The following is a 13,138-nucleotide window of genomic DNA, read 5'->3' as shown; positions in this document are numbered from 1 at the left end:
GCATGGATATTATCTTTTTTCCAATTAAGAGAATTCAATAGTGTATTGATAGTTTCGACATGCTATGTGATGGTCCCTAGTCAACAAACTTGCATGAAGTAGAACTATGTATTTTAAAACACCAATATGTGTTTTCGGGAGTCGGAATAAAATATTACATGTCATTATACATCGTAAAACCCATGGAACACATCTCATATTTAGATCCGAGTACTACACAACTTCTAAAGACCATAAAATTGGTTTCACGTGCCAAGATGCATTGGAAATAGATGTTCACGCGCTATCACGTGTCAAAATATGCTCATATGCTCCTTCACGCACTGAGTCGACACTACACATGCCGCCAAGCACCGTAAAGAGTTTGCAACGCTCCTCTACACACCAAGAATGAGTCAAACGCACCAGCTAATGTACGTCACATGCTTCCACACACTAGACTGAGCTGTCACATGCTTCCACGCACGTACACACACCAGTCAATGGTGTGGTCAACCTTTTGACTATTGATCGATCAACTAACCTGACAAATCATTGACCGGTTCGGGTGACCTGATTGACTCAATAGGTTGACCTATTGATCGATAGGTCTTGACCAACCCGTTGACCTTCAGGTCGAGTAATCAAGTTTTCCCAATTCAATTTCGACCCGAAATCATGTGATGAACCTTAGAATTTCTTCCATTCAATTGGTTGACTTTTAACGACAAAACTATAGGGCTTTTGTAGCCCAGTCAATCTTGAGTCTAGTCGTTCCAAGTTTCGATGCTAATGGCATTGGAATCCATTGAAACGGTAAGGAGGAAGAACACACGTTAGGTCTCGATATTGGATCAATTTTCATCTATTTTGATGTTAATTCGAGTCATTTTTCAATTTAAAACATGTAATATCATTCAAATCATTCATCCAACATGTTTTCCAACACCAATTTCAAGCAATTTTGGCTGAATTAAATTCGTGCCCAAAAACGAATTTTTAAAAACAAAATTCAATATACAAATTCTAATTTGTATAATATACATAATACGATTCACAGAAAATATAACAAATACGTATCTTAGGCTCTGATACCAATGTTGAAAATAATTAAACATGCTAGGATCAAATTCTGTGAAATCTGTAAATAAAGATTTGCGTATCCAAAATAATTTTTTATGAAGCTTCTTTGAATACTGCGTGAGGTGTTGACATTGGTCTATTTCCATGACGCCATTTGCCAACGTATTGCTTTTTGTTTTGGAAGACAAGTTTACTGTGCATTGGTTTTGTAGAAGAGAAGAGGGGAGAATCCTTTTTTTTGATAAAAATTGCATTATATCCTATGAAGAGGCAGTTTGGACAATTTATATATATGTCCAACTGTCCTCTAACTCCCTCTCATAACTACCCTTGACAGTTATATTAAACTGGATCGGGTTGACCCGTCTTAGGTGGACCCTGATCTAATAAAATGTTTAACAAAATTAGAGTATCATTGATGTTCAGAATTCTAATTCTAATATGTACACTAATATTCTATTTTAATACAATTAAAACTATATAATTTAATGAAAGTAATTAAACTCCAAAAATTTAACGCATTGAGATTAAAGAAAGGTAAAAGATTTAAACTTAACCAGTCTCTAAGTTTCTTATTGAATCGAAACAACACTTCCATCTTTTCTCCTTCTATTACAAATAATGCGAAAAAACATTTACACCATTGTATTTGGAACGACACAAATAAAGTGGTGGATTATTGGGTTCTACTTATGAGAGTTTGCTATGACACCATCCCAAAAATATCTTTCTCCATTTTTATTCAAAAATTTCAAAGAGGATGACATCATCCCTGTTATTTGTAACATCCCTCTTCGAAAGTATATTCCTTACGGTATTATCCCAAAAGAATGTGTTACGCATAAATAAATATTTAAATAAAAACACTCATTAATTGTAGATGAATTAATAGTACCATATATTTATTGGAATTAAATCAATGTACTAAAAGGTATCCCGAAAATGAGTTTAACAATTTCAAATAAATTTATTATTTCCAATGTGTATAATTTCATAAAAAAAAATTAGTTAAGACAATGAAATAACAGTAGCCAAAATTGCTACTCAGCATGCCTTATCACTTGCCTTCGCACTTGTCCTGCCATCTCTCTCACCTACAAATACAAGATAAAGAATACGATGAATATAAATACTCAAAATGTCCTCATAATTTCGATGATATTTCCCATTAACCTTTTCCCCCGACAAAATCTCAATGTTGAACGCGCCCTAGATACAATGGTTGGACACTCATCTCAAGTTCTTCTTATGGGCATTCGTCTCATATGCATATTGAATGGAACACTCATTTTAGGTACCTCTTATAACCATAATCAAGATAGACACCCATCTCAGGTGTCTCTTAAAACTATAACAGGGATGCACACCCATCTCAGGTGTCACTTACCTTCCCTTAAAGTAACAAATTATTTTTATTCCACTTCTAATGACCAAGACGTCAATCAATCAGCTCGTGCATTCACAATACTCGAACGTCTCATCAACTAGCTCATGCACTCTCAATTTCAGGACGTCTCAACAATTGACTCATGCACTCTCAATACTAGGAAGTTTCATCAACTGATCTATATATTCTCAATACCACATTATCTCATCAACTGGCCCATGCACTCTCAATACCATATGCAGTTACGTCTTACATGTTTGAGTTTGATCCTTTACAAACCCTTACAAATACCAAATATATCTCCCACGTTTATGAATATTGCTAAAATTATCTTTCTAAGATTTGACTCGAACCTGAAATACCTAGTACGCATGTGTGTTTAAGATGGTGTAGGTACACCCTAACAAGTGTGGATGTGCACATTGGATCCTAGCTTGTAGAAATGCATTTTAATTGGTGCATGTGCACCTTAATCCCTCGAGGCGCGCAGACTGGATCCCAGCCCGTGGTCTCTCTTTTCTTTAATTCATGGCATGCAGTGTTTTTTCTTTCCTTCAAAGAAAACGACGGGGACTTTGCCTTCATCAACAACGACGGACGTTTGACCTGTACCAGATGCACAACCGCACACCGACTCGGAGATTTCGCAAGTCCGGCGTTCACGGCGTACATTCAGCATGCGCGCTGCTCGCCAGAGACAGTGCTTCTGGAGGTGCACGTCTGGCGCTCTGGTGAACTACAGACGTGCCTAGGCTACCAGCGTGGCTCCAGGCGGCGTCGGGTGGTCACCCAGCCAAGGCACAGCCGTGCAATTCTCATGCACCTGTGCCCTGCCGTGACCGCAGCATTCCACCGTCGACTTCCAACGATCTAAAATTCCAGGGGTCCTAACGTCTCTAACCGTCCATTACAAATCCCTATCAACAAGTTCTCATACTCACATATAAAGACTAAGCAGGCACAAACGCCACAATATACATAATCTGTACTCCCTAGAAACGTACAAAGCACAGCATACAAAGACCTTAATTACAAGACTTGGATGCAAGAAAATTAAGGATTGATGGCCTACAAATCATCACCGTATATATATTCCCCTGATATCCATTATACACAAACCCGGAAGCCATACGCAAGGAATCCATATGTTAAAAATATACACACATAAAACATGATATATATATATATATATATATAGATATCATCCAACGAAATTATACACATACATTCGGAAATCCTAATCACGGAATTTGACGCAAGAAGGAATAAAGATTGAAGACCTACCCGTCCTTTGGCGTTTACGACAGTCTTCCCGTGGCAAGGTTTTTCCTCGGCGATTTCCTTCCCTGGTCAGTGAACACCGACTTCTGCCCTCTCGCTCTCTACGTGACTGGATTCTGTGTCGAAGAACGGAATGTGGTCCGCCTATCTACTTTATCTTCTTTCCCCTATTTTCTTTTCTTTTCTTTTTCCTTTCTCTCACGCAGCTCCCTCTCTTTTTTTTTTAATAAAAGAAAATTTTTCTCTCATCAGATGCAACTCCCTTCTTTGTAAAAAGGAGTCAACCCCTTTTCATGGCAAGGCTGGATGATGGCAAATAGAATGACGGAGAGCGAGTTCCACATGATTTAGAGATGAGAGCTGATTGAGAAGGTCACTGTGGCAGAAGAAGTGGGTTGTGTTGAATCAGTGGTGATTGTATTGGAAGTGGATGTTATTTTAGGGACGTGAATGTAGAATGCATGTTTGCGTCGAGATAACTCAGTGTAATATGCTCGTCGAAGCTTGAAAGATTGCTAGTGGTGGTGGGGAAGGGAAGGGGCGGTGAAGAAGAAATAATAAATAAATAAATAATAATTAAGTGCCATCAATGTTATTGTATTTATTAATGTGCCATTATTTCAATGATGATTTACTTTTTGATGTCATTGTAAATTTGATTTAAGAGGAGTAAATACTAGACATTCAGACTAAAGATTATGACTATTTTCCTCTTTGATTTCATTAAGTGCCATTAATGTTAACGGTAATATTAGATTATTTTGTATTTATTTGATTGGTTTTCTTCCCGAAAATCACGCTATGCAATGTCTGTTATAGAATTGAGCTGGTAAGGAATGCTGAACAGACCTAATTATTTGCATTTTTTCCATTATGTTTTGATTAAAAATAGAGGGAGAGAAATGTAATAGAAATTAAAAATTAAAAAAAAACTAAATAATTAAAGCGTTTGATATATTTTCATTCGCTTTAATTGAAAATTTCATGTTTGTGTTTTTGTTTTTTGATTTTGTATTGTAAGAATTATGTGCATGATTATCTTTTCTGCATTTATTATTTTCATGTAAAAAGAGAAAGCAGAAAAGATTTTGCAGACAAAATGAGTAAGAACAATGCTCAGGTTCATTCTTTTTCCGGTGAAATTGATGGTACGTCTCTTCCCAAACCCAAAACCACCAGGCTCTATAAGATTTGGAAGGGTAACAATGTAATTATTTATTTTCCCAATTCTCTCTGCAATTTGTCATCGTTTATACAGTTGATTCAGTTTTTATTTATGATTTCGATGCTGTTTCGTTATGAATTCTTTTGTTTGTAGATGATTTAGTTATATGGACATTTTTTTTTCTTTTTGTGATCTCAGAAATTTTTTTGTGGTGGGAGACTTATTTGTGGTCCAGATGCATCATCCTTAGTTTTAACGTCAATTATGATTGGAGGTCCTGCAATGGCGTTTTGCTTCAAAATGTTATTGTTAATCTACCGGGGAAATCCTGTTTATCACTACCTGGTATTGATTGGAGCCTTTGTTCTTACAACTTTGGTGGGTTTTGTATTATGAATATTGTTTTATTGAATTACACAAGTTTGGATGGTTGAGTTTTCTGACATTTTCGAATGCTTTCATTTTTGCAGGTTTTTTCTTTTCTCTTCCTAACCTCTGGTAGGGATCCTGGGATAATCCCAAGGAATGTACGTCCACCTGAACTGGATAATTCATTTGGAAAAATTACTCAATCAACAGAGTGGGTTAACAACAAAGCTCTTAATTTGAGATTGCCTCGGACTAAGGATTTAATTATTAATGGCCTATCAATTAGAGTTAAGTTCTGTGACACGTGTTTGTTGTATCGGCCACCAAGAGCTTCTCATTGCTCAATCTGCAACAACTGTGTTCAGAAGTTTGATCATCACTGTCCATGGGTGGGACAATGCATCGGAATAGTATGTGTTTGCTCATACTTTATCTGTTGACTTGTTTTCACTTATTATTAAGACAGTTGCTTTATTATATTTGATTGTGGGAAGATACCAACTATCCTTCTCTCCATGTTGACATGATTGCAGCGCAATTATCCATTCTTCATTTGTTTTATATCAACCTCGACATTCTTGTGCCTATATGTCTTTTTCTTTTCTTGGATGAACGTCTTACGTAAGGAAGGCAATTTGTTGACGGTCATGTCTGAAGATATTTTATCAGTTGCTCTCATAATATATTGCTTTGTAACTGTTTGGTTCGTTGGTGGGCTTACGGTTTTTCACATTTATCTCATGTGCTCCAACCAGGTGAGCTGGCTCCTAAGATTTATCTCTATGTTGTTTAAAAACATACCCAGAACTCCAATGTTCTCGACTTTATACTTTACTTTTGATGAAATTTGCACATGAAATTCATAACTATATGTTGTTTTGTGCATCTTGGTATATATTTTGTGTTATATGATATTTGGATGTACAAGAGGATGAAGAAAGAAAAAAGGAGGTATAGGGAGGGACAGAACAGTTCTTTCTTTATCAATCTATCTCTAATTGTCATTTTGTAAATTGTGTTTCCTCTTCAAAACGAATCCTGTTAAATCAAAGTTTATATTAGTTCAAGTTACATGCCCGCAAGATTATTGATGCATTTTTTACCTCTAATTGTGGTAGCCTGTCTGCATATTAACTGCATGTGCAGTGTTCTACTCTTGGACTGAATTCCTCTTTTCTGGTATTTGATTTTTTCACAGACAACTTATGAAAATTTTCGGTACCGGTATGATAAGAAGCAAAACCCCTTCAATAACGGGATGCGAAAGAATCTTAAAGAAATTTTCTTCTCAAAGGTCCCACCTTCAATGATTAATTTCCGAGATTGGACAACAGAAAATGATGTTTCAGTAATTGGATCTTTTCGTTCAGAATATAGTGAAGACTTCATTAATCCAAAAGAAAAATTTGACCAAGAAATGGGGAAGAGTGGGAAGGATGTGGATAGCCGCATACCAAGGATTTTTCAAAATTTGGATTTTAATGGTATTGATGGTAATTTGAAGAAGGCAGGAAATGGCACTGCTACATTTGATCCATTTTTGGCACCTACTCGAGCACCAAAATATGCACCACAGTACTCCACCGATAAGAGGACACATTAGATCTCTTCTAAGTACATCACTGATTCTTCAGAGTTGAAGTTAGTCTTTCTATTCTACACTTTCGCACTAACATAGCATGTTACTTTTGCCAGAAAATTTCCGTAATTAATAAGTTGAGCAAGATCATGTGGTATATAGTCATAGATTTACAACTTTTCTCAGCAAAAGAATTTGATATAGGTAGATATAAGTTAATTCATAATTCATTTGGCAGGGCCCCTGGTTTGTGTTGATTGAAAAGTTAGATCTAGCATTCTAGATCATTGTTTGGAACTTGTTTATGTGTAAATATGATGGTATTTAAGGTTTGGGTACTGGACATTATTTTTATGGATGCAAGAATGTAGATCGGGCATTGAGAAGTTCATACTGTTAATTTATTATGGATGTAGAGAGAAGTAAAAGTGGATATTCAGTGATGTAATACCGAAAACAAAGAAAGAAGCAGATAGGCAAGGCCATTCCTGCAGAGTTCAACTTTGTGTACAAACTGATACATTCTTATTCACATGTTAGAAATGTAAGGATATGAAAAGATCATCAGCTACAGCATGTTGTAACTTGTAATGTGGGATAATCAGATAGCATAGAACATTTTAACAGAATGGTTGGTTGTGTTTGTGTTGAGCTGAGTTGCCTCATTCTTTTATTTATAGTTATTATTATGATTTGGTTTTTGGGTTTTTCTTTCAAAGACTCCGTGATTGGAATTTGTGGGGTGTTGATCAGTGTTAAATGGTGTGCATGTGCAGAGTAGGCAGTTATTTCTGAAAAATTAGAAATATGTTGTGGTTTCTCTTCTTTTTTTTTTTTTTTTTTGTTTGTCGGTAATAAAATATTACAATAATTTTCTATTACCAATGCTGACGTAACAGATAATATAGGTGGTAATCGTATTAGCACCTTCACTTTAGGTATTTAAAAATTATCAAACTAATCTTGATTTTATTATAATTATATTATTATTTATTAATTTTTTGAGACAAAAATAAATTTATTTTTAATTAATATGATAAATAATATAAAAATAATTATATTCAAAATCATTTAAGTAAAATAATTTACTAGTATTTTTTATTACCCTTAACCAAACACAATAATTATTTATATCTATCCAATTTTATCAAACATAATAATCATTTATATGCAGTAATCTTCTAAGTAATCATTCTTTAAGATAATATTTTTATTTTAATAATAAAATATTATTCAAATCAAACAGCCGGATTGACATCTGGTTGAGTATTGCTTACTAAGCATGACTCACCTGAGACATTTTGAAGGGACAACAACATAAAAAAAGGAGACGGTTTCAGAAGCCTCTCTGCTTGATATTTTGTTTGCTTCCTCTACACAAAGAAAAAATGAATTTTCTCTTCTCCATTGAATACTTGTCATATTCCCAATATCTTTTTCTTGCGCAGTAAAAGAGAGAGAAAGACTTTCCGTTCACTAGCCAGGAAAGGAGGTCATCGAGGGGACCGTTGCCACGCAAAGATTGAAATAATTGCCGGAGGAGAGCTAGGCCATCAATCCCCTTTTTTGGCGCTGAAACTCAATGTTCAAGGCTTTTTATGCCATGAATGTATATCCTGAAATTTGTGGGAAGCGTGATTGTCATGGTGTGTATGTGTAGTTTGAAATATGTAAGCCTTGCATGGTCTGTAACGTCTGCATATTTATATATATTCAAGAAGAGATAACATGTTGCATTGTTGATAATGATTGGCCAGTGGAAGTTTTGATGAATGTGTGTATGAGAAAGGGCGAGCCTGGATTTTTGATGAATAATCGGAGATGTTCAGAATTCCAAACATCCCGTTTCAGACACTGGAGATTGGCAGGTGCACGCGCGACCGCAGACACTAGTCACACCCGCACGAGATGTGCGCGGTGGCGCTGTGGCTGGATCACCGTCCGATGCCGCCAAGAGCCAGGCTAGTAGCCTAGGCATGCCTGGGGTGGGGTTCACCGGAGTGCTGGACGAGCACCTGTAGGAGCGCCGTCGACGAGCAGCTCACATGGCAGCCGCGAAGCGGGCGCACCAGGCTAGTACCATGAACGCCGGACGTGCGTCGTGAACGTCGGACATGCAGCACGAGAGTCAGGAGGTGCGAAGGCTCCGGCGGGTCTTTCCTTCGTGCGTGATTCTGCAACGAGATTTGAAGATGCAAGGTGGCCTGCCAAAAATAAATGAGAAGAAGAAGGAAGTAATTAATTAATTATATATATAGAACTTTGGGCTGTTATACTGTGCGCATGTCTGCAGCAAAATAAGGTGCACATGCATCAATTAAAATGCATTTATACCTACTGGGATCCAGTGTCCACATCCGCATGAATCAAGGTGCACCTGCACCATTTAAATTGCATTTTGCTTAGGTTGGGATGCCATGTGTGCAACCACAAATGTTTTGGCGCACCTACACCATTTAAAAACACTCCAGCAACCCCTAACACATCCATGCCAAACATTTCACGAACAGGCCAAATCTTGGAAAGGTAACGTTAGTACTATTTACAAACGTGGAGATATATTTGGTGTCCATAACGGTTTGTAAAGGACTAAGCTCAAACACATAAGGTATAATTGTAAGTTGTATTGGACGTTAGTTGATAAGATATCTTGATCTTGAGAATGTTCGAATCGATTGATGAGATGTCTTGGTTCCGAATAAGGGAAAATAGAATTAATTCAACACATGATGTGAGCGATACTTGAGATGGGTGTTCGAATTTAATGAATATAGACATAAAAGGTATTTGAGATGAATGCCCTGTCCAATACAAAGGCATAGAAGACACCTGAGATGAGTGTCTAGCCGGGTGTGTTAGGGATGCATAAAACAGTGAAACTTTGCTGAGGATAGTTGTAAGGGGTCAGGTCCAAAAATGTGATATAATTGTATATAACTATGAGTGAGTTGCATCGGAGGCTAATTGATGAGATGTCTTTTGTATTGAGAATGCACACGCCAATTGATGAGATGTCTTAGTATTGTGAATATACCGATTGATTGATGAGACATCTCAATTATTGAAAGTGGAATGAGAATAATTCATTATTTAAAGGGAGGTAAGTAACACCTGAGAGGGGTGTCCATCCCGGTTACGATTAAATAAGGTACCTAAGATGGATGTTCGATACGATATGCATCTGAGACAAATGCCATAAGAGACACTTGAGACAATTGACAAGTCATTGCACTCGAGGCACGTTCAATAGTAAGACTTTGTCAAGGAAATGTTAATAAGGAATACTATCGAAATCATGAGTGTCTATTGAGTATTTATACTCACGAAATTCCTTGTTTTATATTTGCAGGTAGGAAAGATGGTAAGATATACAAGTAGGCAAGTGGATCACCACTCTAAGCTGTAAATTTGGCTATGGTTATTCCATTGCCTTAATTAATATTTTCACAACACATCGGGAGTAATGTTTTATTTGTAACTGTTAAGCGTATTATCGGGATATCTTTTGACACGCTGATGTAATAAACATAAAGATATGGTATTACTCATTCATCTACGTTAAATGAGTGTTTTAATTTAAACTTTTATTTATATGTGACATGTCTTTTTTAAGATAATTACTATTAGGGGAATGTTCCCAAAGTGGGGTGTTACATTTTTCCAGTGACAATACCATGCGTAAAATATTTACTTAATCAACCATTTTCTAATATATAATTATGTTATTATGACCTTAGTAATTATTCATAAAAGTGATTCCAATTGTACATAAAAAAAATTCACGCACACAAGTGATATTATTCTTTGGATGTTGCAAGTTTTTTCTTGCATAATAAAACTCACTCATGCACCCGACCCAGAAACTGATTTTTTTCTTTTTCATTATTCTGGCGATTAGAGGCCATTTCTGGTGAAGAAGTGAGGAAATCCGAATTGTGTGACTGGCCCAATTATATATTAATATGTTATTGTTTGCGTATTGTGCACATAATTTTAGTGTTTTACAAAAGGTCAAACGTATTGTTCCCACCCAAGGTTTGCTGCAAATAACGCTTTCACCTGAAAAGTTTTAAAAATTTAAGCACCTGCCCGTCATCTAACTTTCATTAGAATATTCTATTAAAATTAAAAGTAAAATCATCATTTAAGTAATAATATTAAAAAATATAAAATTTATATCATTTCTCCCCTCTCTTATTAATTTGAAAAACTAATAATTTCCTCTTATAATTAAAATTTGAAAAATTTTTTTTTTTTTTCCTAGGGTTTAAAAACTAATCTGGTGAATGATAACTGCTCTCTCTCTTGACAGATGAATCCAGATTCTTCTGAGCAACGCCTTTGTTGTCCAGTCGAAGGTTTGTTTGGATGACGTCTTCATTGTCCAAATCAAAGTTTCGTGGGGATAATGTCATTAGGAGAGAGAGTCATCGGGAGAGAAAGTGTCAAAGAGTTAAAGACATTGCTAGGAGGGAGAGAGGAGGATCGTAACTTTTAAAAACTTAATTATGATAGAAAATTATTAGTTTTTTAAATCAATTGAGAGAAATGATATAAGTTTTTAGAGTTTTAGAGTTTAGTCATCAATAATAATTTTATTCTTAACCCTAACATAAATTTTTAATAAAAATTAAATGACAGATAAATGTTTAGGATTTTGAAACCTTGTATTGGAATAAGTCTTTTAGTCTTTACAAAATTATTTTTGATTAGTGAGGGCTCCCAGGCTACACCTACCAACAACTCATTGACATATATTAAATTAATGTGAAAAATTATAATAATAAATATTGCCAGTCATGAATAAAAAGGACATTGTGTCTAACCTCGTGAAAGATGGTCATATTTAAAAAAGGCTAAAAGGCTTATTCCTATTTACGGTATAGTAAATATCTAAAATAATTTTAATTAACTTTTAAAAACTCAAGTACTCGTCCATCTATTAGTTTTGATTGTTAGAGTCATGAGTAAAATCATCATTTAAAATTTGTATTTAAACAAAAAAATGTTATTTCTTTTGCCCTTTTAATTTTAAAAACTAACAATTTTTCTTTAGCTTAATTTTAAACATTTAATCTTTCACCCCCGCCATATATGAATTTTAGAGTTTTATATTTTAGAATGAATGTCACCTCCCTTAAACTTTGAAACATTGCACTTCCCCCTAAAACTTCATTCCATTTTTCCGGCGATTGTTGTTCTCTACGTTCCTTTTCGGCAACATCTTCCCCCTCTTGGTGGTTTCTGGACGTAGAAACCATAAAAAATCTAGTTTGAAATGGCCATATTTTTGTGCACGAATCTATGCAAAAATCGCAAAGATCTATGACGATCTATACGTCAATGGATGCATATAGAGATGTCAATGGGCCGGGCCAGGCTGGCTCCAACTCGGCCCATCGAGCTAATGGGCCATGCCGGGCCTAAGGCCCAAACAGTAACCGGCCTTCGGGTTGGGCCGACCCATTAAAATATAAAGGCCCAAGGCCCGAACCATATAATAAAAGACCTTAATCGGACTGGGCCGGGCTTTAATGGGGCTGTGCCGAGTTGGGCTTTAATCGGGCCGGCCCGACCCATTTAATCAATTTTTTTTAAAAAAATTTAATTAACATTTTTTAACATAATTTTTTTTCAATTATTAAAACCGATAATAGTATCCCGAATATTTTATTTATAACCCGTCACTTGTGACGGAGGAATACCGTAGTTATATGATGAAAAATATTATAAATTAATAACATAGTATAAATAAATTAATTTACATACGGTATAAATTACAAAATATAAATAAAATATATTTACTATATAATATTTATCTACTCATCTTTTATATTTAAATCTCTGAATTCTTCAAAAATAAATAATTATTATTTACGAATTTAGATATTTTTTGAAAGAGAGTTAATGAAATTGAAAATATAATGAAATAATTAAAATTGAGTGATTAAAAGATTTATAAATAAAAGTGAAAATAAAAAGAAATAAAATTGATTTATTTAAAAAAAATTTTTTTCTTAAATTATACAGAGGCTTCTGCCTAGCAGAAGCATAAATCTGCTTTTGCCAAGGCAGAAGCAGACCAAGACAGAAGCAAAAATCTGCTTCTGTCGCAAGGCAGCAGAAGCCAAAATTTGCTTCTGTTGCCTTTTGCTTATACTGCCCAGGAAAATATATATATATATATATATAAACAGTATCGGATCAGGCCGGGCCAGCCCATAGGCCTAATATTAAAGCCTTAGGCCCAGCCCGACACTCTACAGTGCCGGGCCGGGCTTTATCATGTCCGAGC

General features: G+C 35.4%; 1 protein-coding gene across 1 annotated transcript; it reads left to right on the top strand.

Moving 5' to 3' along the window:
- The first annotated feature begins 4,829 nt into the window (after nt 1-4,829).
- LOC123197477 (probable protein S-acyltransferase 1) lies at nt 4,830-6,867 on the top strand. The gene is made up of 5 exons (XM_044611799.1): nt 4,830-4,937; nt 5,094-5,282; nt 5,366-5,674; nt 5,798-6,019; nt 6,463-6,867. The coding sequence occupies exons 1-5, from the start codon at nt 4,830-4,832 to the stop codon at nt 6,865-6,867; spliced, it is 1,233 nt and encodes a 410-aa protein (XP_044467734.1).
- Nucleotides 6,868-13,138: the final 6,271 nt, after the last annotated feature.

This window comes from Mangifera indica, chromosome 15 (genome assembly GCF_011075055.1).
Source record: "Mangifera indica cultivar Alphonso chromosome 15, CATAS_Mindica_2.1, whole genome shotgun sequence".
NCBI classification, from domain to species: domain Eukaryota; kingdom Viridiplantae; phylum Streptophyta; class Magnoliopsida; order Sapindales; family Anacardiaceae; genus Mangifera; species Mangifera indica.
This window is presented reverse-complemented; position numbering and strand designations above follow the sequence as displayed.

Coding starts and splice junctions, on each gene's coding strand:
- LOC123197477 (XM_044611799.1), top strand. CDS start 4,830: ATGAGTAAGAACAATGCTCAGGTTCATTCTTTTTCCGGTGAAATTGAT. Junction 5,283..5,365: donor TTACAACTTTGGTGGGTTTT/GTATTATGAATA, acceptor TCATTTTTGCAG/GTTTTTTCTTTTCTCTTCCT. Junction 5,675..5,797: donor TGGGACAATGCATCGGAATA/GTATGTGTTTGC, acceptor ACATGATTGCAG/CGCAATTATCCATTCTTCAT.